At 43.5% G+C, this 25,686-nt stretch overlaps 1 protein-coding gene across 4 annotated transcripts in view; it reads right to left on the bottom strand.

Moving 5' to 3' along the window:
- The window catches only part of TNFRSF19 (TNF receptor superfamily member 19), a 131,538-nt gene that overhangs the window by 76,238 nt on the left and 29,614 nt on the right, over nt 1-25,686 (bottom strand). For all 4 annotated transcript variants that reach the window (XM_075919267.2, XM_075919268.2, XM_075919270.2 and 1 more), the window contains exons 2-3: nt 23,468-23,570; nt 16,048-16,158 (exon numbers count right to left, since the gene is read on the bottom strand). In XM_075919267.2, coding sequence (XP_075775382.1) covers nt 16,048-16,158; nt 23,468-23,536 — 180 coding nt within the window. In that variant the 5' untranslated portion in view covers nt 23,537-23,570. The remainder of the gene's footprint in view (nt 1-16,047; nt 16,159-23,467; nt 23,571-25,686) is intronic.

Genomic DNA, 25,686 nt, shown 5'->3' with positions numbered 1-25,686 from the left:
AGGTGGAGAGGGAGAAGAAACTCAAAGTAGACCCTAGACTCTGATACTACGTATGCCTCCTCCCCCATATCTTACTTTTTGCCAACTAGCTGCCTGTGCGGAGTAGTTAGGTAGACATTTTAACATCTTTTAAATCTTTTTAGTTAAATTTCTTTCTTTCTGTGGTGAATGTCACCGTCTGACTAATTAGTGGGGACATAATATCAGAAGCTGAAAATGGAAAAAGTCTAAAATGAATTCAGTGGTGAATTTCTCTTTCCAAGTTATCTTTGAAGGTTTTTTTTTAATACAAGCAGAAATAACTGCACAAAGTTAAAATTAGGATACCCTTAAACACTTGGCTCAAACTATGATGAACTGAAATCTAGAGAGTTGTTCCGACTTATATCAGATCTTCATTTGACCTGCTGCTGTGAATACAATCATATGTCAGTGACCTTTAATAATGTATACCCTTACAGCAGGGGTCTCCAAACTACGGCCCGCGGGCTGGATGCGGCCCACGAGGCCCTCTCATCCGGCCCGTGGAGACCGTCCCTGGGGTGCCGCCGAACGGGCCCTTCTTGCCCTGTTAGGGGTTGTGCGGCGTGTACTCACGCCGCGCCGGGGCAGGAGAAGCGGGCCGCTCCGCTGACAAGCGGCCACGCGGCGGCAAACGGCGCAGGGGGCGGGGGTTAGCACGGGCGGCGTTCCCCCGCCCAGACTGACAGGGCAGCCGGCCAATCAGGGGGCAGGAGAAGCGGGCCGCTCCTCTGACAAGCGGCCGCGCGGCGGCAAACGGCGCAGGGGGCGGGGGTTAGCACGGGCTGCGTTCCCCCGCCCAGACTGACAGGGCAGCCGGCCAATCAGGGGGCAGGAGAAGCGGGCCGCTCCTCTGACAAGCGGCCGCGCGGCGGCAAACGGCGCAGGGGGCGGGGGTTTGCACGGGCTGCGTTCCCCCGCCCAGACTGACAGGGCAGCCGGCCAATCAGGGGGCATGAGAAGCGGGCCGCTCCTCTGACAAGCGGCCGCGCGGCGGCAAACGGCGCAGGGGCGGGGGTTAGCACGGGCGGCGTTCCCCCGCCCAGACTGACAGGGCAGCCGGCCAATCAGGGGGCAGGATGGGCGGTGGTGGTAACGCCCGCCCGGCGACGTGCGGGGGAACGTGAACCCCGGCGGGAACTTTAAAAAGGTGACCCCTTCCGCCCGGGGGGGGGGAAGGAGTGAGCGGTGGCAAGCAGGAGGGGAGGACAGCGTGCAGAGGAAGGGGAGAGCAGGGGGAAAAGCCCCCCCCTTCCAGGAGAAACGGATTCGCAGGCGAATATTCTGAAGAGGAAACATTAAAAGCAACAATCTCTCTACCTTAAGTGGATATATTTGCACACTATATTCAGGTAAGTTTAACTTAAGAAATCATAAGAATTTTTAAAAATTGTTTCGGGTCATTTGCAGCTATTATTGCGACAAAATTAGTTCGCATAATCAGGTTTTTTGAGCGATATTGTGTGCAAGATACTTTCAGTTTCATTATTTATTCATGTTGAATTCACTTTATTTTAGTGCCCAGCGATGGCCGAGAAGAGGAAAAGAAAAATAGACGATGAGTGTCGGCAATTTCAAGAAGAATGGAGTTTGAAATACTTCTTCATCAAATCCGGCGAGAAAGCATTGTGTGTGATTTGCAACGAAACCGTGGCTGTGATGAAAGAATACAACCTGCGCCGTCATCATCAAAGCAAACATCAGGAGAAATATGTACAGTTGAAGGGTAAAGTCCGTGCCGAAAAATTTTCTAAATTACAAAATCAACTCACATCTCAGAGGACATTGTTCAGTAAATCCTCAAATGAAAATGAATCCTTAACTAAGGCCAGTTATAAAGTTGCCTACGTCCTGGCTAAAAGTGGCAAACCCTTTACAGATGGTGAAGTAGTGAAGGAATGTTTGTTGGAAGTGGCTGAGGAACTTTGCCCAGAAAAGTCAAAACAATTTGAAAACGTAGCTTTGGGTGCGAATACCATTGCCCGCCGTGTTGCAGACATGGGTGAAAACATTGTGACTCAAATAGCGAAAAATGCAAGCAAGTTTCGCCATTTTTCAATTGCAATGGATGAATCGCTGGACAGCTGCTCCACCTCTCAACTGCTTGTGTTCATTAGAGGTGTGGATGAAGACATGAACATAACACAAGAGCTGGCTTCCCTACATAGCATGTATGGCACTGTTACCGGAGAGGATATATTCAATGAGTTGAAAAAAACATTTGCTGATTATAACTTGGACTGGACTAACCTCAGTTGCCTGACTGTTGATGGAGGAAAGAACATGAGTGGCATAAAGAAAGGCTTGGTTGGACAAGTGAAGCAGATGTGTAATGAGAAAAACATTATACAACCAATGTTCCTGCACTGTATTATTCACCAGCAAGCTTTGTGTGCTAAATATGTGGACATTAGCAGTGTACTGAATCCTGTGGTGAAGATGGTGAATTTAATAAGGTCACATGGGCTCAACCATAGACAGTTCAGAGACATGTTGAAAGATACAGACACAGAATCACAAGATTTACCATATTACACAGCAGTAAGATGGCTAAGTTGTGAGAAAGTTCTGAGCAGAGTATTTAAGTTAAGAAAGGAAATAGGTGACTTCCTGGAAAGTATAGGCAAGCCACAGCCATTACTGTCTGATGAAGAGTGGGTATGGAAATTGGCTTTTGCTGCAGACATAACTAGTCATTTAAATTTTCTGAACCTAAAACTACAAGGAGAGCAAAATCTAGTTTCTGATCTATACACCCACCTAAAGGCCTTCAGATCCAAACTTGTCTTGTTTTTGGAACAAGTACAGGCCAACAACTTGACGCACTTTCAGCAGTGCAAGGTCTTCATGGCTGAAGCAACAGCTGAGTTCCCCACGTCATTTGCATGTGAGATCATCAAAGACCTCCAGCTGCAGTTTCAGCAGCGGTTTTCTGACTTGGATTCAAAGGCAGAAGAAGTGAGATTGTTTCAAAACCCATTTGAAGCAGATGTGGCCAGTTGCCCAGATGAACTGCAGCTGGAAGTCATTGAATTGCAAGCAAATGACCTCCTTAGGGACAAGTTCAAAATAGGACTGGTGGGTTTTTACCAGTTTTTGCCCAAGGAAGACTTTCCTAATGTCAAAACTTTTGCATCAAGGTACCTTTCAATCTTTGGAACAACATACCTGTGTGAACAAACATTTTCAAGAATGAAATATGTGAAGAACAATTTGAGAACAAACTTGTCCGATGATAATCTCAGGTCACTGTTGATGTTAGGGACAACAAATCTAAAGCCAGAAATGTCTGCTATTTTGGCATCCAGGAAACAATTTCACCATTCACACTAATACAGGTGTTCATGTGTAGTGTATCAATGTGTTATTAAATAATAACTGAATAAAATAATATTAAATAAATAATTAAAAACAACATCCATGTTTTGATTGTTTTTTATTTGGACCTCAAGTGTGTAGTCGGCCCCCGAACTGCTGTTTGATAGTTAATGCGGCCCTCGGGCTGAAAAGTTTGGAGACCCCTGCCTTACAGCAAAAAAGTGCAGCAGGTGCTTTAGAAACAAATATAAAGAGAAGATCTCTACCGAGGGAAATTTACGATCTCTAATTTTTTAAATGAAGTGTTTCTAATTTTCTGCCTGAAATTTTGCAGTGTAGTCTACTGCACCCAGAATTAGTTGGATGCATTAATTATATACACATAAGATTTCAGATAGTCAATTGACTAATAAGTGCCCACAGGAAATTGCCTGTAAATTGAGCTAAAGTTAAACAGCTATCACCTGGGCCTATAGTTAGTGAACAACAAAAATAAGGGATAAAACTTGGAAGATAGGTAGAAACCTTCTGGCTACGTCTAAACTGGCCCCTTTTTCGGAAGGGGCATGCTAATTTTGAAAGTGGGAATAGGGAAGTATTGAAGTAGGAATAAGAGATCCTCCGGAATAGGGCTTTATTCCGGAGGATCGGGCCAGTCTAGACGCTTTTTTTCCGGCTTTTCCCCAAGCTGGAAAAAAAGCGGCGGACATGTTTATTTAAATCCGCGGGGGATATTTAAATCCACTTTCAAAATTAGCATGCCCCTTCCGAAAAAGGGGCCAGTGTAGACGTAGCCTCTGAGTATCCTGGTACTTTATATCTTTGTAATTTTGATAAGTTTAAAATAAAACTGGCTGTATGTATTTTATCAGTGCATGTACATAGCTCATATACACTGGTTTTAGCATTCTATGCTGTAGCAAAGCTGTCATGTCAACTTTGTTGTGCTGGTGAGGCTAGCATAGTCCTTGTCATCTGCAGAGTTCCTCTCATCTCCCACATATGACATAAAACCTAGGCAGCCCATGGGACTCACACTCCAGAGCTCATTTCAAGTGTGCAGGAAAATAAAATAGTGAGGATAGATACCATGAGCTGAAGTCCAGAGAACACTCATTTCCGCTGGGGCAAGAAAAAGAAAAAGAGGAGGCAATAGAATATATACATTACTATCTTCTCCAACTGAAGAGGGTGTTATGAAGAGCATTTAGCTTAGTCTTCCCCTTTTCAGCTCAACCACCAGCAAAAAAGGAGATAAACAAGGAAAGAAAAATAGCTCTTTGTTATTCTTATGCAAATTCAGAAAATGAAAAAGAAACCTACTGAAACTTAAACCTATATGGCTTGGATAACATTGAATGCAATGCCATCTATATTCTTAGGTGATTACTTGGTTCCCATTACCAAAGTATTTGGGCGCCTCATAATTTTTAATGTATTTATCCTCACACTGCCACTGTGAGTTAGGGAAACAGTATTATTACCATTTTATAGACGAAGAATGGAGCCACTGAAAGTCAGGCATGTCTACTCTTTGACCTGGAGATGTAATTTACACTTTGAGGAGTGTGTAGTTGTAGTTGTGAAAAGGATTAACTTTCCTGAGCATTACCTATCTGAGATACTAGCTGCATATTGAGGTAGCTAGCTGCTCCTACCACTGCAGTTACACTTGTGATCAAACTAGCACACTAAAAATAGATCTAGTTCAGGTATGTCTCTCCAAATTGGAATTCATACGTCCAGTTTGAACTGTAGGCATATCTTGAAGTGACTTGCTCAAATCACATAGCAGGATTTTGAACTCATATTTCAAAGTTTAAGGCTTGTACCTTAATCACTGCATCCTTCTCCCTTTTTAATCCTGAAACACTGTTTAAACTGTGTAAACTAATCCTCCAATATAGATGCTTTTTAAAATACTTTCAGAAATGACAGATTGTCTCTGTACATAAAAATAGTGTGTTTTCCTTCCAAACAGCTATGGAGCTCTGTTTCAACACGAACCGAGCAGTGAGTTCAGAATAAAGGTTTTCTTCAAAATATTTAAAATAATACTCAAACTTTAAAAAAATCTGTTAAATAAATTGTTACAAATTAAACATTCTCTTCTGTGATTACTATCAAAAGCACTTTACTCATGAACATGCCTACCAGAAAGTAAAATAGACTGCCAATAAGAACAGTAGTAAAACTAAATAATTTACTTTCATTGTTAATGCTGAATGAAGAACAGAAAGGAAACAGTATAAATAGTGAAAGGCAAACTAGATGATGCATATTCTTTCAATTAAAGTAATCTCAAACTTTATTAGTAACACATGGAAAGACTTTTTTTAAAATAAGAATTTATTTTTTAATCTGGCAGTTCATCTGAAAGTACTTTATCCAACTCCAGTGGTTGCACAACACAAGTAACATACACTTTAGAAGTTTGAGTCAGGTGACAAGTTTTTATTACATAATCTTTAATGCAAAAATACTGTTAAATTTTTGAGATATGACCACAAACACAATTTTTTCCATTTTTAACCCTACTCTTATTATTGAGGGGACAGTATCTCACTTCTAAAATGAACTCTATCTACTGGAGTTAAAACAACAGATCAGAAATGTACTCATAAATTAAAACCATTCAAGAAAAGTTACAGTTGAAAATATGTCAGTGGAGTCCAGTGAAAGCTTAAAAACACATTACTTTCCTTACAAATAGATTTAGAACTTCAAATAAAGTTAAGTCTGTAATAGTTAAAGGATCCAGCCATCCTGGAACTACCTCCAAAGCCTATTGCAATCATTGGAAGTCTTTGGATCATGCCTATAACCCTAATCTACCTTCTAAAATGTTATTTATATTGCCCCACCATCCTATTCACTATTAATTTAATGTATTGTTTATAAAATGTGTAGTAAATATTTTGAAAAGCATAGAGTCTCAAGATCCACTACATATTTTTGTGGAACAGAATATTGTTATGAATAGACAGAAAGATCAATCTGTTTGGTGTTATGAAATGTTGATTACGTGGTTTTGTAGGCGTATGCATCCTTATGTGAGGAAAATAGGAATTGCCATATTGGTTCAGACTAGTAACCCAATCTAGTACCAGATTAAGATACATAGGTAATGAATAAAGAAGAACAGAAGAGAGGCTTTTAGCTACATGGAAAAATACTTAAAGATTTTTAGATCTAGAAAATTTTAAATATTCACAGTTTGTAATATGGATAAGACACTCTATATCTCCCTGTACTCCTCTTATTATGTGGAACTAATGCTTCCATCCAAATAACTGGAATAGATGAAGAATGGAGTATGAACCTTAAAATTATTAGTTTTTAAAAAAACTTTATGGAAGAGTCAACTTATAAACACTACTGCTTTAACAAAAGAAAGGACTATGCAGCACTTTAAAGACTAACAAGATGGTTTATTAGATGATGAGCTTTCGTAGGCCAGACCCACTTCCTCAGATCAAATTCTGGAAGAGAATTGGTATGACCATATATACCAAAGGAATACAATAAAAAAATGAAAAAAAAAACCCCACATTATAAAACTTACAAGTCAGATTAGAACAGAAGCGAGGTGAGGGGGAGGGCTAGTATCTATGGGTATGTCTACACTACCCTCCTAGTTTGAACTAGGAGGGTAATGTAGGCATACCGCACTTGCAAATGAAGCCCGGGATTTGAATTTCCCGGGCTTCATTTGCATAAACTGGGCGCCGCCATTTTTAAATCCCTGCTCGTTCGAACCCCGTGCCGCGTGGCTACACGCGGCAAGAACTAGGTAGTTTGGACTAGGAAGCCTAGTTCGAACTACCTAGTACGTGCCGCATGTAGCCACGCGGCACGGGGTTCGAACGAGCAGGGATTTAAAAATGGCGGCACCAAGTTTATGCAAATGAAGCCCGGGAAATTCAAATCCCGGGCTTCATTTGCAAGTGCGGTATGCCTACATTACTCCGCTAGTTCGAACTAGCGGGGTAGTGTAGACATACCCTATGAGATAATGATACTAGTGGTGATAATTGGGGAAGCTATCTTTGTAATGGGTAAGGTAATTAGCATCTTTGTTAAGGCCGATTAACAAAGACACTTTAATTTTACATGTTGCTAATTCTGACTATCATAAGGAATTGTGTATTGAAAAATTAAATCAATAATACAAAGAAGGATTTCAACATCAAGTAAGAGTAAAGCAGTACTCACACACATTATGAGGAGATCTAAACAACTAATCTTGTTCTCTTTACTGCATATTTGCTTGAAGCTAGCTGGGAAGAATCTAGGGCACTGACAGAATATTTTTGCTGGGTTTTTTATTAGCTTGCTTAGAAAATAAAAGATAATGTGCAGTAATTGGTGAGGTCACCAGTGTCCACTAAAAAAATTCTTTAGTATTGCTTTAGAATCAGAAGTAGTATTCTCTATTAAAGGTATTCATAATCTTGGTTGTAGAAATCTCAGATTTTTACCAGATAGGAAGGGCAATGGTCAGAGTCATAGATGGTGGCCCTATGTTCTCACAGATTTTTAATAGTCTTAGTTACACTGTGTACATCAGTGTGTGTATGGAATCAGTAGTATTTGTTAGAAGTGCTTGGGCTAGGGGCAAGAAAGGTCTTTTCCCCAAGGATTATCCAATGAAATAAATATTAGTAAGTATATATAAATATGATTTAAGGTTGTGACAAATAAGCAACAAAATATTCCTCCATGAAAATGTGAAGTTAAAGCAGCTAGGACAGCAGGACAGAAGAGTGAAGAACCCAAAAATTACAAGTACAGGTTGAAACTCTCTTAACCAGGATTCTATAGTCCAGCGAAATCCATGGTCCAGCATGATGTTGCAGGACCAGAGAGTCCTGGTGGAGGGCCAGCAGTAAGGATCCCTGTGGGGCTGGCAAGGCAGTAGGTTGCCCGCAGGGAGCTGAGGGTGGGGCTGCCTACCATGTGGTAGCGGGGCTGCCCAGCATGGTTGGGAGACCTGACATGTGTCTGCCCAGCAGGACAGGGAGTGCTGGTGCACAGCACGTGCTAGGCTGCTCATGGAGAACTGGCATGTGCAGTTGCCCAGAGCCCCAGAGCTAGGCTGACCATCAGAGCCATGGCAGCGATGGCTGCCCAGCAGGTCTACAGGGCAGCAAGGCCAGCAGGAAATGGGGATGCAGCTGGGAGGCCAGCAGCTGGGCCAGGGGGCAGGTAGCAGTGGTCAAAAAATGACCTCCCTTGGTCCAGCAAAACGAGCAGTAACGGTAGTTCGGAATAGGAAGCCTAATCCGAACTACCTAGTTCATGCCGCATGTAGCCACGGGCACGGAGTCCGAACTAGCGGACATTTAAAAATGGCTGCGCCTGGCAATATGCAAATGAAGCCCGGGAAATTCAAATCCCGGGCTTCATTTGCAACTCCGGTTGCCTACATTAACCACCCTAGTTCGAATTAGGGTGGTAGTGTAGACATACCCTTGTTTCCCTGCTCTGGGCCGGACAGCTCCCCTGCGGAACCCGGTAAGTATCCGGTATTTTTGCCTCCTAGCCAGGAAAAAATCAGAAAATACCAGACATTTTAGGCGTCCAGTATTTTCTCAATTTTTTTTTACCAGACAGGAGGCAAAAATACAGAACTGTCTGGGTCAATACCAGACACCTGGCAACCCTACCCAGTACAGACAATGTGAGAGCCTGAATCAGGCTAAAAACTGCACATATACAGGCTGAGAGACCCTCTCCTTGCCCCAGACCCTGAATACCTATACTGAAATGTTATGGTTCCACAGTCTCATTCAGCTAACCCAGCCCAGCAAAGCCATGCTGCAAGTCTTTTAATCTCAATGTAGACAGAACCAGAGAGATTATGCCAGGCACAGAACCAGGGTCTCTATCATAGCAAACATATGTCTTAGCTACTCAGCCAATTACCTTCCAAACAGAATAACAGAAGCTGAAAGTCAGTTTCTAACTAAACTTACACCCTTCTCATAAAGCCAGGGACATAATCAAGAATTCCTGATCACCATTATGCTACTATTGATTAGTAAACAGTTGGGCAACCCAGTCAGGAAGTATGTATCAAGTCCTCCTCTAATGTTTGGTTTGAAAAGAGATGAGCAACTATGCCTGGAAGCTCAAGTGACAGGATCCTCATCTAGGCACAAACCCTGATGTTGACCTGTACGGGGAGAGACTGTTTACAGTTGTATGTGGTTCATGCAATCAGAGGACATCTTTGTGCCTAAAAGTCATGGTAATCTGTAAATCATGGTGTGAAGCACCAATTTGTTATGCATTCTTGTAGAGTTTCAGGAAGTGAGAAATGACAGACTTCTTAATGGGGCTTCCCTTTACCTGACCGTTTATGTTGGCACTGCTAAATATAGTGAGTTCCTCTTGGTACACTTACTTTCAGTAATCTTTAAGCAGGGATAAAAAGTTTTAGACAGACAAAATGTGTCTCTCATGCTCTTCAGGAGAGTTGATAAAGCTGGGAGCAACTTCAGCAATGCACTTTTTCCCAACTGGAGTGTAGCTCCCCTGCTCCCCTTTCCCATCCCTAAGGAGCTTTCCAAGGAGATACAAACTCCATATTAAAAAAGCCTTAGGAAATTAACACAAACTACATTTAGTGACACTTAAATGTGAACTGGGACACACCCCATTTATCCCAAACCTTAAAAGTTTGGAAATCAAAAGTTAAAGTCTGACATATTCCTTGCTACTTTCATATTGCCTACAACATTGCTAATATCTTACTCCCATAAAGCTTTCACTTTCATCTGCAACATCCAAAAATGCAATTCATACTCCAACTTCATCAAACTTGAGATGTATTGCAAAATCTTAAGTGATCTCAGCAATGATAAAATAAATTAATTCCCCTAATATGTGGAATGTGTTACAATCAGATATGCTGATTTGTTGTTAGAAGAGTGTATACAATTGCAGTTTCTTTTGGATTACAATGCAAGTCTGATAACGTCAGTGTATGTAGTTACAAGTGAAAGTCATATGGGAATGTTGGAGGGTATGTCTACACTACAAAGTTAATTCGAACTAACTTTGATAGGCGCTACACATGCAAACTGCTAGTTCGAACTTAATTCGAAGTAGCGGTGCGCTTAATTCGAACTAGGTAAACCTCATTCCACGAGGACCAACGCCTAGTTCGAATTAACTAGTTCGAATTAAGGGCTGTGTAGCCACTTAATTCGAACTAGTGGGAGGCTAGCCCTCCCCGGCTTTCCCTGGAGGCCACTCTGGGCACCACCAGGGAAACTCTTCTGCCCCCCTCCCGGCCCTGCAGTCCTTAAAGGGGCACGGGCTGGCTACGGTGCCCATGCCAGGTGCAAGCCAGCCAGCACCCAACCAGCAGACCCTGCACCTGGCACAGCTCGAGCCAGCCACCCAGCCCTCCGCCTCTTCCCGGGACCAGGCTGGCGGCCTGGATAGGGCCTAGGGCAGGATAGCTGCCAGCTTGGCCACCCAGGAGCAGGTGTGCATGAAAATCAAGGGGGTCCACTGGGACCCCCGACCCTGAGCCCTGAGCTTAGAATGGCCGTACTGGGTCAGACCAAAGGTCCATCTAGCCCAATAGCCTGTCTGCTGACAGTGGCCAACACTAGGGATCCTGGAGGGGATGGACCGAAACAATGACCAAGCCATTTGCCTCGTGCCATCCATCTCCAGCCTTCCACAAACAGAGGCCAGGGACACCATTTCTACCGCCTGGCTAATAGCACTCCATGGACCCAACCTCCATCACTTTATCTCACTTCTCTTTAAACTCTGTTCTAGTTCTAGCCTTCACAGCCTCCTGCAGCAAGGAGTTCCACAGGTTGACTATTTGCTTTGTGAAGAAGAACTTTCTGTTATTAGTTTGAAGCCTGATACCCATTCATTTCATTTGGTGTCCTCTAGTCCTTCTATTATGGGAACTAATGAAGAAATTTTCTTTATGCACCCTCTCCACACCACTAATGCTTTTATAGACCTCTATCATATCCCCCCTCAGTCTCCTCTTTTGTAAGCTGAAAAGTCCCAGTCTCTTTAGCCTCTCTTCATATGGGACCTGTTCCAAACCCCTCATCATTTTAGTTGCCCTCCCCTCTCCCACCCTCTCTCTTCCCTTCTCCCACCTCCTTTTCCCAGTCTCCCCGAGTTTTGTTCAATAAAAAGATTTTCTATTTTTGAACACACGTGTCCTTTATTTTGTACATCAGGAAGGGGGGCTAGGGAGGGGTAAGTGGAAAGGGGTGAGGGAGGAATGGGGTACGAGCCCCTGATGGGGAGGACTGGGATGGCTCTGCGGGCTCCTCGGGGTGGAAGCTCTCCTGCAGCTCCCCGATTGACCCCCCCCCAGATGGCAGCCTGCGGCAAGTGCAGCCGGGCTGATGGCCGCGTGCTGTGATGTGCTGAGTGTGGGCACTCCGGGCAATCCAAGCCAGGACTGCTTTGCAAGCGGGGAACCCCTGAAAACTGTCTGTCCAGGGTGGGGGTCGGGTCCCTTTAAGCACAGCCCTCGGCTAGCCTGAGACAGCAGTTTCATGTTCTAAGTCCTATTCTGATGCCCTGCCGGCACTGCTTCCGGCCATCCTTAACCTCGGTTCAGGGTCCACTCAGTGTGGACATGCTAGTTCGAATTAGCAAAACGCTAATTCAAACTAGTTTTTAAGTCTGGATGCGCTAATTCGAATTAGCTTAGTTCGAATTAAGTAATTCAAACTAAGTTAGTTCGAATTAGCGCTGTAGTGTAGACATACCCGGAGTGAGTAAGTAATTAACAGTGTTGCAGGCAATATGGAGATGGCAAGTGTTATACAGGAGAGTTTTCCTGCAACTCCTCCTGATTTTCATGCTTCTAATATTCTGGGTGAAAGGGGTATATACTAATGCAATCTTTACTGTCACTAAATGTATTTTTGTTTGCATTAATGGTGACTTGTTATAATCTGAATAATGTAAATGGGTAGGTTAATTTTAAAAATTAAGGCAGAGCATGGAAGGGTTCTTATCTCCTGTTTCCATCTTTGTATGCTACAAATTGTTGTCCTCGTGTGGAAGTGTGGAATTTTCATAACTATTTCCAACAGGGTGAAGTGAGGCCAAATGTAGCATGAACTCTTGACTGACAGGAACAAAATTTTCAACCAGAGAAGTATCTAATCACAGGACCATACAAACACATTCCTTTTAAACTTCTCCACTTGACTATATGCACACTAATTGTATAACAGTCATCATCTTCAAACAACTTGTTCAGATGTGTAATGCTTTGTTCTCTATTGTTTGTAGATCATTGATCAAAAGAAAATGGCAAATTAATATTTAAATAATGGAAAGCTGCACATAGCAAACACTTCCTTTTCAATGGGCAAGTTACTGACAATCACCTCAGATAAAGGAAACCACCTGTTTCTGTTTCTCAAAATAAAGCTCTGAAGTATTTGGTAGAAAAAAGATAATACTTCAGTGGCTCAAATGTTCCACAAACATCATCAAAGAGCTCAGGCAGAGGGATCGCTGATCTAAGCTCGGGTGACAGTGATGCTAGATAGGTCCAGAGAACAGCATTCTCTGTGTGGAGCAGATTGGCTTGCTCCTGTGACATCTGATTCTCAGTGCCCAGCTGTACATTCTGTGATTGCAATGATCAGTTGTCTGCCTGGAGATGGATCACCTGCTTGTGCAGCACTGATGCACCTTTGTGTATGGGGATTCCTCTGGGTCCATCCTGAGTAAAGCCAAGCTGAAGGACTTGGAGTGGTTTAAGCAAACTGTGAGGGCTTGGGCATGGTCAGTCAGGTTAGTGGTTGGAGTGAGGAGCCAGAAACTAGAGTCAATGGTCAGAGCTGGAAAGGGTCAGGTGTCAATCCAAAGGTCAAGCCAGAGCCAGAGTCAGGGATGGGGAGGGGGGGGGGGAAGAGCAGTGACATGGAGTAAGGCAAGAAGCAGGAACCAGGAGCAGAGGACATGATATAAGGAGGGCAGGAACCAGAAAGAATCTTGGAGGCAGGAAGAGGCAGGAAGACAGGATTCAGCGTAATAGACAAGGTCCAAAGTGGCAGCTAGAAAAGGATTCTTCTAGTTGCTTGGACAACTTTCTATGCCTCCCTGACTCCGTCAGGGCTTTGTGAGTGGACTCCTTCATTTTTCTAGAGCTCCACTAGCTCCCTCCTCTACTGGTTCTGGCAAGCTGCCTGATGGTAGCCATCATCTGAATAGTTAACCTGCCTTTGAAACCCACAATTCCTCACAGCATAGTCACACTAGTGCCAAATTCAGAAGGATATAACCTTTCTACTTAAAATTCCCCTATTTATACATCCAAAGATCACATTAGCTCCTTTGGCTTCAGCATCACAATGGGAGTTCATGATCAACTGATTATCCATCATGACTCTTACCTCCTTTTTAGAATCACTACTGCCCCCATCCTGTGAACAGGGGCCTTCATTCCTTTTTTCTAGATGCATGACTTTACATATGGCCATATTAAAACACTCGCACAGCAATCTCCACTGGCTGGCCTAATGATAAAGGCGGTGCTGCATGCTCAGATTGGGTTGGTGCTGGCCCTGTAGGGGGATGGGTGCCAGAGCTAATACAGTCACTGGTGCAGATGATAGTGCTGGAGCTGGCACTGAATTCAGTGCCCGCACCATGCTTGGGGCTTGAGCTGGTGCTGGAGGCAGAGCTGGAGGAGTCAAAGTTGTCAGCACTTGGGTGGACTTGTGGTGTCCCCTTGGGGCTGGGGCCAGGGCGCTTGGGGCCTTAGCATCGACACAGTGCCATTGGCACTCTCACTCCCTCCTCGAGGCTGACACTGAGACTGGGAATGAGGTTAGTTCAATGAGGTCCCTTGAAGCCTCAAATGTGTCCAGCATTGATGGCTCCAGGAGGTCTTCCACTGGGCTAGGGTCCTGGCATGGGATGGGACAATCTGACCTTGAAGATCCAGGTACCGAGCCTGCTGTTGCCCTATGCCCCTCCTGAGGGCAAACTGTCGGTGCATGCCATAATGGGGACCTGCTTCGGCTTGGTCTCTGTTTCTTCTGCAGCACCGGGAATTGGGATTGGTGCCGTTGCCTTCTCAGTGCTGGGGAATCCTGTGAGTGGCTGGGTGTCTCGTGCACAGAAGCTGGTGCATTCTTTGTGGCTGGTGCAGGGTCCATCGCTGGTACCGGACAGAGCCGCCTCCATCAGCAGGATCTTCAGGAAGAACTCACGCTCTCACCTGGTGCGCAGCTTGAACCTCTGCAAATCTTGCAGAACTCAGGAAGATGGGCCTCCCAGAAGCATTTAGGCAAGCTTTGTGTGGGTCCGCACAGGGCATAGGCTTCAACCTCTTGATGCGGGGTTTGAAGCCTTGAGGCCCAGGCATGCCCCACAGCAGGCACTGAGAACATGAAGTAAGTCCCTGCACCCGAGAGAACTACTTTTACTAAGAACTATTTATAGAGATAATGAGAACAATTAACACTAACTAACCTACAAGAACAAACTGGGTGAGAACTGCTAAGAGCACTTGTAGAGCAAGAGCAGAGCATGTTCCAATGACCGTCACAAGCGGTAAGAGGGATCTGAGGGGATGGAGTGCCATCAGAGGTATATATTAACCAATATAGCAGTGCCACTCTAGAAGGCTCCCTTGCTGGCCCAATACATACTGCTAAGGGAAAAACTTCCGATTACACATGCATGCAGCATGCACACGTCTACATGGAATGGACATGAGCAATCATTTAAAGAGGAATATGTTTCTATTAGTGCTGCATCTAATGTTTATTTAAATGTATTTTGTTTATATAAGAATTAGATACAGTGCTCCTGTTAGCTAATTGCTAGAAAAAAACTAGTGTTTTCAAGTGCCTTAATAGCTCCTGGAAAGATGAGATATGTGTTTGGAGAGGGGAGAGGGTGGACAGGAATGGTCCTCCCCACAGAATTTGCTGTTTGGCTTGTGTTTAGGATGCTCTATAACACTGCTGAAGCTGTTGTCCTCAGTCTGCCTTTCCCCTGCCATGCTCTCACTCTCCTCTTCCAATCATGGCATGTACAGGTCACCTCCCCACTACCAAATTCTGAAGTGGTGCCAATGCCTCAGCAGTAGGCACTGGGGTGGTAAGTCATGCCCTGTTACGCTACCATGCAATCAAGCATTATAAACTTACGAAACTCAGACACAAGGTTACAGTTAAAAGAAACATCTATCAGGGATGGTCTAGATGGTACTGGGTCCTGCCATGAGGGCAGGTCAATGGACACGATGACCTCTCGAGGTCCTTTCGGTTCTATTGTTCTATGATTCTATGAAATCCAAACATGTTGAAAAAAGAAAAGCATAGTTAAAGCACCCAAACATTCTTATGCTGTAGTGGAGAAAATGAAAAAAAAAACCAACAAAAAAAACCATTCCAATGTCTTTAAAAATCAATGTAGTGCCTATGGTTCCAAATTAAATTACCTAAATCATTGCTGCTTGGGTATTGCATGGCATCAGTATTTTCTGAACCATACAGATTTGGGTTACATATAGGAACCAAAAGTTACATAATTTAAAAAATGGTAACATGTGTGCAACTAGTTGAACCCATAAAAGTTCTTTCATGCATAAACTGATACCAATTATTTTAACCATATATGTAAACATATTTGTGGAAAAAAATCAAAAAAGTGCCACAGAGCAGAATATCCTATACATACCTTTGACAGCTCCATTCCCGGTCCACACTGTTTGCAGAGGATACAGTTTCCAGCATAGTCCCTGAACTCTTGCTCTCTACAATCCCCCGTCTCACAAATTCCTTTTCTTGACTTAAAAAAAAAAATCAAGCAGTTAAAAGAAATAAGCAATGATGCTTTGCAGTTAATCTGGGCATTTAAATCTAGGCCACATAATTGATTTAAAACACTATGCAATCTTATTATATTAGTTAAAATAGAATGTATAATTATATCTACTTTAGCCCAACACAAATCTTATTACTTAATACTATTTATAAATGATATTAAGTAATCATTTCTTACTTTAAATTCACTTTGAGTAAACGTCTTTTCTGTAAGCAATATGGCTCAGTTCATGCTATTCCCCTGAAAATATCTTTCCAGAATATGGCCAAAATTTTCAAAGACAGGTATGTAATGTCGGGCTCTTAAATTCTTATTTAGATGCCAGAATAAGTGGCTTGATGTTCAAAAGTGCTCAGCACCCAGTAACTCCTAGGCTGTGTCTAGACTGCAGCCTTTTTTCGAAAAATCTTCACCTGCGTCTAGACTACAGCCGTGTTCTTTCGAAATTAAATCGAAAGAACGCGGCTTTTCTTTCGACGGCGGTACTCCTCATTTCACAAGGAAGAACGCCTTTTTTTGAAAGTGCTCTTTCGAAAAAAGGCGTTCTTGAATGCAAACAGGGCTTTTTCGAAAGAGAGCATCCAGACTGCCTGGGTGCTCTCTTTTGAAAAAGCAGCTTGCTTTTTTGAAAGTACTGCTTGCAGTCTAGACGCTCTTTTTCGAAAGAGGCTTTTTCAAAAGTGTCTTTCAAAAAAGCCTCTTTTGAAAGAGGCTTGCTGTCTAGACGTAGCCCTACTGACTTCAATGGGCTGGTGGGTTTTTTTGGGGGTGGGCGATGAATCAGGCAACTTATTTAGATATTTAAATATGGATTTATGTCCTAACTTCAGGCTCACATTTTTGAAAAAAAATATTTTAATATATTTTTATACCTCTAATTTGTTCTAAATTGCAAGAGTGGGTTTTAGTTCAGTTATTTAAGGCATCTGTATATTTTGTAATCTGGGAAGATTAGAATCAGTAAATTTAAGTATACATTTTAAAAGAGATTTTCAATGGCATCCAGATGTTAGGATGAACACTTCAAAAGAATTTGCATCAATATTCTCAGAATTATTTTCTCTCTTAATTCATTAAATACACATAGAGATGCAATTTTTACCTTCTACAATTTCTTACTACAGCTTCTGACCAAGCTAGAAGCTACAGCTCTGATGCTGCAATGCAATCTTCACTACAAACAGAGACATCAATACAGAATCTCAGTAAAACCAGTGGGACTCTGCAGAGGTGCAAGAGTCTCCATGCACAAATCCTACTGCAGCATTAAACTCAGTACATTTTGTCTCAAACACATACCAACTTTTTGGACTAAATGACTATGGCCCAGTTAATCACTTTAATCAAAAGCACATTCTGTAAAATGATTTTGGAAATCAGTCTAGTTCCAAGTGTGGAAAAAAAAGACAGTTGCCTGTTCTTGCAACTGGTGTTCTTCAAGATGTGTTGCTTACATCCATTGCAATCAGGTGTATGTGTGCTGCGTGCACGAATGTCGGAAACTTTTCCCCTAGCACTCTCATAGGGTCAGCTGTGGAGAACCCTAGAGTGGTGCCACTATATTAGCGCATATATACCATTGTCACATATATACCTGCCCTCCTTTGGTTCCTTCTTGCCAGCTTCTCCAACAGTGGGGAAGGAGGGTGTTTAGGCCAGTTTAGGGCCCAGAGGAGGCTTGGAGGAGTTGTTCCCGATTATTCTGCTGGGATGGCATACTCCTCTTGTATTTTTCCTATTGCGCCTGCTGGTTAGTGATCCTCAACTGCAGGCCCCCTTCAGAGTAGATCGTCCTGCCAAACAGGTTGGTCTTCTTGGCCTCCTTGGCCTTGGGGGCCAGGGCCTGCTGCCTATGCCTCTTCTTCTCATTGACAGCTGAGACCATAAGAGAGGAGAAGGGATGGGGGTGTAAAAATAAGAAACTCGTATCCTTTGGAGGGGACAAAGTACCTCCTCTTGACGCCTTTGGCCATTGTGGGAATAGATGCCGGGGTCTGCCTCAAGTTTGTGTAGTTCAACTATATAGTCTTTATAATTGGCAGAGGTATCCTGGATGGCCCTTCCTGTGACAGAATATCCAGACATGGAAGTGCCCGACAGTGATTCGTCAGGAGACGAGGACAAATAGGCACGGGAGGGCAATGTCTTCTGCGCAAGCACTGGGGGTTGTTAGGCTCCGGGTTTCCCTTCCAGTACTGCATGATGCCTTGACCTGGATGGCTGATCACAGGACTCAGGTGGTGGGCTGTCACATCTTGATGAACAGGATTCCGTTGCTGACGGTGCTCTTGAATGGTGCCTGTCCCATGGGGACTGGGACCTGTGGCTCACTGACGCTGTTGACCTAGGCACTCCTTAGGACTAATGGCATGCCCAGGGTGTCCAAAAAGGCCACTATGCAGGCAATGACCATTGTTTCTGCCACAGTGCCAGGGAGTCCACATTGCCACGCTCAGTGCCTGCATCTGATTCTGACTGCAACTGCGATGACCATGGTGGTGCTAGTGTCTTTGGGAACCTCAAGCGATATCAGAAGAGTCTGGACCCGGAATGGTGCTGAGCGCTTCTGGACCTCGACCTCAACCTAGATTGGGAGATCAATCTCAGTGCCGAGTGTCGTTCACTCAGTGCCATCCTGGGAGTCGGTGCCATGTCCTCTGTCAGCATCAGCAGCGGTGTACACTGTGCCAGCAGAGGCGATCCCTCCAATGAGGATGACCTGTCCGGTGCTGTTCTGCAGACTGTGGTCTATGCAGCATCACCAGCTTCCCCCTTAAGCAGTGAGGTCTTGGCAGTGCCAGTGGCTTATCGCACACCCTGGATGCCTCAGCCTCTGAAGTTACCAGGCATTGAGGAAGGGTTTAAGACCTGCACTGGACTTATGTCTCAGAGGGTATGTCTACACTACAAAGTTAATTCTAACTAACAGCCGTTACTTCGAATTAACTTTCATAGCGTCTATACATGCAAACCTCTAGTTTGAACTTAATTCGAACTAGCGGAGTGCTTAATTCGAACTAGGTAAACCTAATTCTATGAGGAGTAACACCTAGTTCGAATTAAGTAGTTCGAATTAAGGGCTGTGTAGCCACTTAATTCGAACTAGTTGGAGGCTAGCCCTTCCCAGGTAGCCCTGGTAGCCACTCTGGGCCAAACCAGGGGAACTTTTCTGCCCCCCTTCCGGCCCCGGAGCCCTTAAAGGGGCATGGTCTGGCTACAGTGCTCGTGCCAGTTGCAAGCCTGCCAGCACCCAGCCAGCAGATCCTGCACCTGGCATGGCATAAGCCAGCCACCCACTGCCACCCAGCTCTCCGCCTCTTCCCAGGAACAGGTTGGCGGCTCACAGGAGCCTATCCGGGGCCGCAAGACGTGGGCACCCTCCTGGTCTAGTGCGGAGATCGTAGCCCTCATCGAGGTTTGGGGGGAGGCCTCCAACGTCTACGATCTCTGCACTAGGCACAGGAAAGCGGCCGTCTAGGGCAGGATAGCTGCCAGCCTGGCCACTAAAGGCCACATGCAAACCCAGGAGCAGGTTTGCATGAAAATCAAGTTGGTTCAGTGAGACCCCTGACCCTGAGCTTAGAACATAAGAACATAAGAATGGCCATACTGGGTCAGACCAAAGGTCCATCTAGCCCAGTAGCCTGTCTGCCGACAGCGGCCAACACCAGCTACCCCAGATGGGATGGACCAAAGACAATGACCAAGCGATTTGTCTCGTGCCATCCATCTCCAGCCTTCTGCAAACAGAGGCCAGAGACACCATTCCTATCCCCTGGCTAATAGCACTCCATGGACCCAACCACCATGACTTTATCTAACTTCTCTTTAAACTCTGTTATAGTTCTAGCCTTCACAGCCTCCTGTGGCAAGGAGTTCCACAGGTTGACTATGTGCTGTGTGAAGAAGAACTTTCTTTTATTAGTTTTAAGCCTGCTACCCATTAATTTCATTTGGTGTCCTCTAGTTCTTCTATTATGGGAACTAATGAAGAACTTTTCTTTATTCACCCTCTCCACATCACTCATGATTTTATATACCTCTATCATATCCCTCCTCAATCTCCTCTTTTCTAAGCTGAAAAGTCCCAGTCTCTTTAGCCTCTCTTCATATGGGACCTGTTCCAAACCCCTAATCATTGTAGTTGCCCTTTTCTGAACCCTTTCCAAGTCAAAAATATCTTTTTTGAGGTGAGGAGACCACATCTGTACACAGTATTGAAAATACAGGCAGTCCCCGGGTTACATGGATCCGACTTACATCGGATCCCTACTTACAAACGGGGTGAGGCAACCCCGCACTAGTTGCTTCCCCCCAGCAGACCACGGAGATGCGAAGCTAGCGGCTCCCCCCCCCCAGCAGACCAGGGAGACGCGGAGCGGCTTTTCTCAGCAGACACCTCAGCTTGAAAATAAAGGACTGAGGGAAGTGAGGTGTGGGAGAATAAAACTGAGCTCTGGAGAAATGTTTGGCTAGAGTTTCCCCTACAATATGTACCAGTTCCGACTTACATACAAATTCAACTTCAGAACAAACCTACAGTCCCTATCTTGTATGTAACCCGGGGACTGCCTGTATGGCGTACCATAGTTTTATACTTCCCCTCCTCCTTCTTCCCCTGGCTTCCCCCTTTCAGCTCCCTCCTCCCAGGTTTCCCCCTCCCCTCTCCCACCCTCTCTCTTCCCCTCTCCCACCTCCTTTTCCCAGTCTCCCCAGAGGTTAATCGCCCCCCCCCCCCAGTTTTGTTAAATAAAGAGAGATTCTATTTTTGAACACACGTGTCCTTTATTTTTTACATCAGGGAGGGGGGCTAGGGAGGGGTAAATGGAAGGAGGTGAGGGAGGAATGGGGCACAAGCCCCCAATGGGGAGGACTGGGGTGGCTCTGCGGGCTCCTCGGGGTGGAAGCTCTCCTGCAGGACCTCCTGGATCCTGACAGACCCCCGATCGACCCCCCCCCCGATGGCAGCCTGCGGCAAGTGCAGCCGGGCTGATGGCCAAGTGCTGTGATGTGCCGAGTGTGGGCACTCAGGGTACTCCAAGTCAGGACTACTTTGCTGTCCCTCATCGAGGTAGACAAGCAAGCGGGGAACCCTGAGAACTGTCTGTCTGGGGTGGGGGTCGGGTCCTTTTAAGCACAGCCCTCGGCTAGCCTGAGGTAGCAGCTCCATGCTCTAAGTCCTAACCTGATGCTCTGCCGGCACTGGTTCCGGCCAGCCTTAACTTCAGTTCAGGGTCCACTCAATATGGACATGCTATTTTGAATTAGCAAAATGCTAATTTGAATTAGTTTTAGGTCTAGATGCACTAATTCGAATTAGCTTAGTTCGAATTAACTAATTCAAATTAAGTTAGTTCGAATTAGTGCTGTAGTGTAGACATACCCTTAGTGACAGGCCATGTGTCTGTGGCTATGGCATGTCCTGGACCTCTCGCTTGGGGGACTTCCATCGGGTTTGGTCCTGTCTTGGCCGGGACTTATAAGGGGATCTACCCATCTTCCTTTCTGCCTCGCGGTGCTGGTGAGTTGGACCTATGTCTCAGCACTATGGTCATCGGCACCAGGGAACGTATTTCTTGGATGCACTTGATTTTGGTGCACTATTGTACACGGAGGCGAGAGCACTCTGTACAGAGCTGGCTCCAGGTCCCAACTTCTTAGCCTGAGGGAGTTTTAGTGCCGCTTCCAAAAGAAGCTGCTGGAGCCTGTATTCCCAGTCCTTTCTGGTGTGGGGCTTAAAACTTCTACAGATTTTGCACTACTCAGTGTGGTGTTCTTCACCCAAACAGCGAAGGCATGCCTCATACAGATAGCTGTTGGGCATGGGGCACTTACACACTGCACATGATTTAAAGGCAGAGGTGTTAGGTATGTGTTGGCGCCCAGGAGGGGCTACAGTTCTTGGGCACTTGCTTGCGGGTCTGCTGACGCTGAAGGCTTGCTACTCGAACAAAGATGACAACGAAGAGCGCTATACACTTGGTACTAGACAGTTGCCAAGGCAAGAGCTAGGAAGTTCCAATACTGTCATGAACGGTAAGAAGGAACTGAGGGCGGGCAGGGTCTACTATGGTATATATGCGCTAATATAGCGGTGCCATTCTAGGGGTCTCCAAAGACAACCCTATGGGAGCTACTAGGGGAAAAATTTCCGACGCTTATACAGATGGTGCGTGTACACCTGACTGGAAGCGACATTGACAAGCACTTGAAAAAGAACATCCACATCACAAAAGCTCACCATCACCCTGTTTGGTAGTTTCAGCGAAAAAGTCTAAGCATGAAACTGCTGTGGAGAACTACCCTCATTCCTACAGATTGTCTTTCTGGGTCAGAGATGAGGCATGCTGACATGGCAGTGAAAGCACACTGGTGCCAATTATGCTGTTGCTGTTTTCTGTATAAATGGAGTATTTGTTTTCTGTGCTTTAAACCTGGTATCTTGCACTGAGAGATTATCAATAATGTATTAATGGGTAAGGCTAATTATTATAGTAAAAATCATGGACAAGTCACGTGCAATGCACAAAATTTTATGGAGCCTGTGATCTGACTTTGACTTCACTAAAAATAACTTGGGGGGGAGGGGGACAGGGCTAGGTAGAGGGGAGCAATGAAGTCCTATGAGGAGGGACTGACAAGCTGAACCCCTCTCCCCAGCCTAGGCTCCAGCAGCAGCAGAGGAGTGGGTGCACAGCCCCACTCTAGATTTGGCCACATCTGTGGGACAGGGGCTGTAACTCCAACAGGTGGAACCAAACTTGGGACCTCTATAATCAGTGCATGAGCTTCTATAGCTTGAGCTAAAAGCCAGCTGGCTCTCAGCTAAAGCTGTAGAGGAAACTCATTCTTTTCTCTCTCTCTATAAGTGGTCTAAGTGCCACTACATAGGATAGTGTACCACACCCAGCACCTGTGTGGGTTACACAGGCTCAGCTGCAGCTACTGTCAAACCCTGGTTGCTGGTGGAGAGGCATGAGCCTGAGAAGCCATCCTTCATGTGGGTATATTCAGACACGGAGGTGGATTTTTTGAAGAACAGAGGGCAGGAGAGTGGGGAAAAAGTGTTACAGTGACAAAAGTGTCAAAGCTAATTTGAACAGAGTTATCTAACTAATTATCACTAACGTTTCCTAAACTAGTGTGTTTGAAATACTGTATTCTATATATTAATAGTTGCAGTAAAATATGTACATTACTACAGCTCACTGGTTTATGCAATTATTTCCTAACATTTATGATGAAGAAAAGAAAATGCTCATTATTTACTTACCAAATACACTAATAGGAGTATTACCATCTTCATTATTTTATCTTGTCTTTGTAATACTTTACTGCCCATTTCTTAGAGTTAAACCTCTCTCCCTTATGAAGAACTAAATCAAAAGAAAAAAAAGAAAATATTTAAAATTCCCAAGTTGGACAGTGAATTTACTTTGAATGTAATAATTTATGTAAAATTCAGAATTGTGAGACTTTAGTGTGCTGAAATAGATATTTGTCAACATTGCTCAAATGTTTAACACAAATAATTCCTAAAATCTAAAATATGAATATCTAATTTACAAATTGTGGGGGTTTTTAAATAAAATTAGTGGCTCCATAAACAAAAGGCTATATATATATATATATATCCTTGAAATTTCAATGTAAATTCTTCCATTCACTTAAAAAAATATTCCACGCCCAGAACAATACTGCTGTTCATTTATGACTGAAGAACACCAATATTCTTTGACAAAACTGCCTTACAATGCACAAAGTTGATTTGAAGTTTGCTGCATACCTGGAAGATGCTAAGTTAATTTAAGAAAATAGACATATAAACCAGTCTGTTGTTTCAGGGCCTGATCCAAAGTCCACTGAAGTCAATGGGATTCATTCAGTGGACTGCATCACATTCTAAGTGACAGTTATATATGAAATTCAGAATAACTTATCAGTTTGATCACAGCAGATCCATTTCAATACATCATCCATCTCTGAAAATGGATTCAAATAAAGAATGAGTAAATAAAAGTATAATAATAAAAGCCTTTCTGAATATGTTTTTGGGAGAAGTAGCAAGAGGGGAAAGACAGGGGAAAATAGGAAAGAGACACAGGTGGTTCTTGGGTTTGGATTTAATTTTTCTAGGCACTGATAATACAACAGGTTCATGATTTGCACATCCACAAACACAAAAGTTTTTAATGAAAAGACAACTTGGAACTAATTTTTCATTTCTAAATTCGGCAGCCAAACAGAAAAAAAAACCCTTAGTTTGCTGTGCAAAAGTCTATAATGAAGACACACAAATACAGCATATAAACCCATTGTATATAATGTTGTTCTGTAAATATAGAAGAATAAGAATTCATTATTAATTTGCATTTCTTACTTGAGTGCACTGTAAAATTATTCCTTCAGTTATTTTAAATGGAAATTAAAAATGGCATTAAAAATCAAAATTAAACTGAATTATGTTTAAAAGTAGGATTGTCAATTAATTGCAGTTAACTCGTGATTAAACACAACATTAATCATGTTTTAAAATTTAATTTAATTTATCACACTGTAAACAACAGAATACCAATAAAGATTTATCAAATATTTTGGATGTTCTTCTACATTTTCAAATGTATTGACTTCTATTACAAAACAGAATACAAAGTATACAGTCCTCAGTTTAGATTTGGTTACAAATATTTTCACTATAAAAATGATAAATAAGAGAAACTAGTTTTCAATTCACCTCCGACAAATAATGTAGTGCAAACTCTTTATAATGTAAGTGCAATTTACAAACATTTTTGTACAGAACTGCACTTAAAAACAAAACTATAAAACTTCAATGCCTACAGTCCACTCAGTCCTACTTCTTATTCTACCAATTACTAAGAACAAGTTTGCTTACATTTTAGGGAGATATTACTGCTTGCTTTTTATTTACAATATCTCCTGAAAGTGAGAACAGAAGTTCACGTGGCACTTTTGCAAGTAGACATTGCAAGGGATTTATGTGCCAGAAAGGTTAAACATTCATATGCCCCTTCATACTTTGACCACCATTCCAGAGGACATGCTTCCATGCTGATATACTCATTAAAAAAAAAAGAAAGAAGAAATTCAATATAATTGGTATTAATGCTACCATGTGGGATAATTTGCATGACTGAAATGTTAAAAATCACTACAGATAACCTCAGGAAAAGAGGTGAGGGGGGGGACACTTTACTTTAGACACCATTAATTGTTAGAGAGTTACTGATAACTCCAAATTAGAAGAAATTGAATGCATATGTATCACTGTGCTAACTTGCAAAGCCCAAAAGGGAATACTGGTGGGGGTCTGTTATAGACTACTAAATTAATCCAGAAACTAGTATTAGATACTGCTTAAGCACCTGTCTATAATATGTGAAAACTAAAATTTTTATGAGGAACTTCAATCTGGGAGACATAAGCTGAAGGTCTCATGCAGCCAGTAGTAAAAATCTTTAAAGTTTCTGA

The sequence above is a fragment of the Pelodiscus sinensis genome, chromosome 1 (genome assembly GCF_052426305.1).
Source record: "Pelodiscus sinensis isolate ZL-2025 chromosome 1, ASM5242630v1, whole genome shotgun sequence".
Lineage (NCBI taxonomy): Eukaryota > Metazoa > Chordata > Testudines > Trionychidae > Pelodiscus > Pelodiscus sinensis.
The sequence above is the reverse complement of the archived record's forward strand: the minus strand, read 5'-3'. Positions and strand labels throughout refer to the sequence as shown.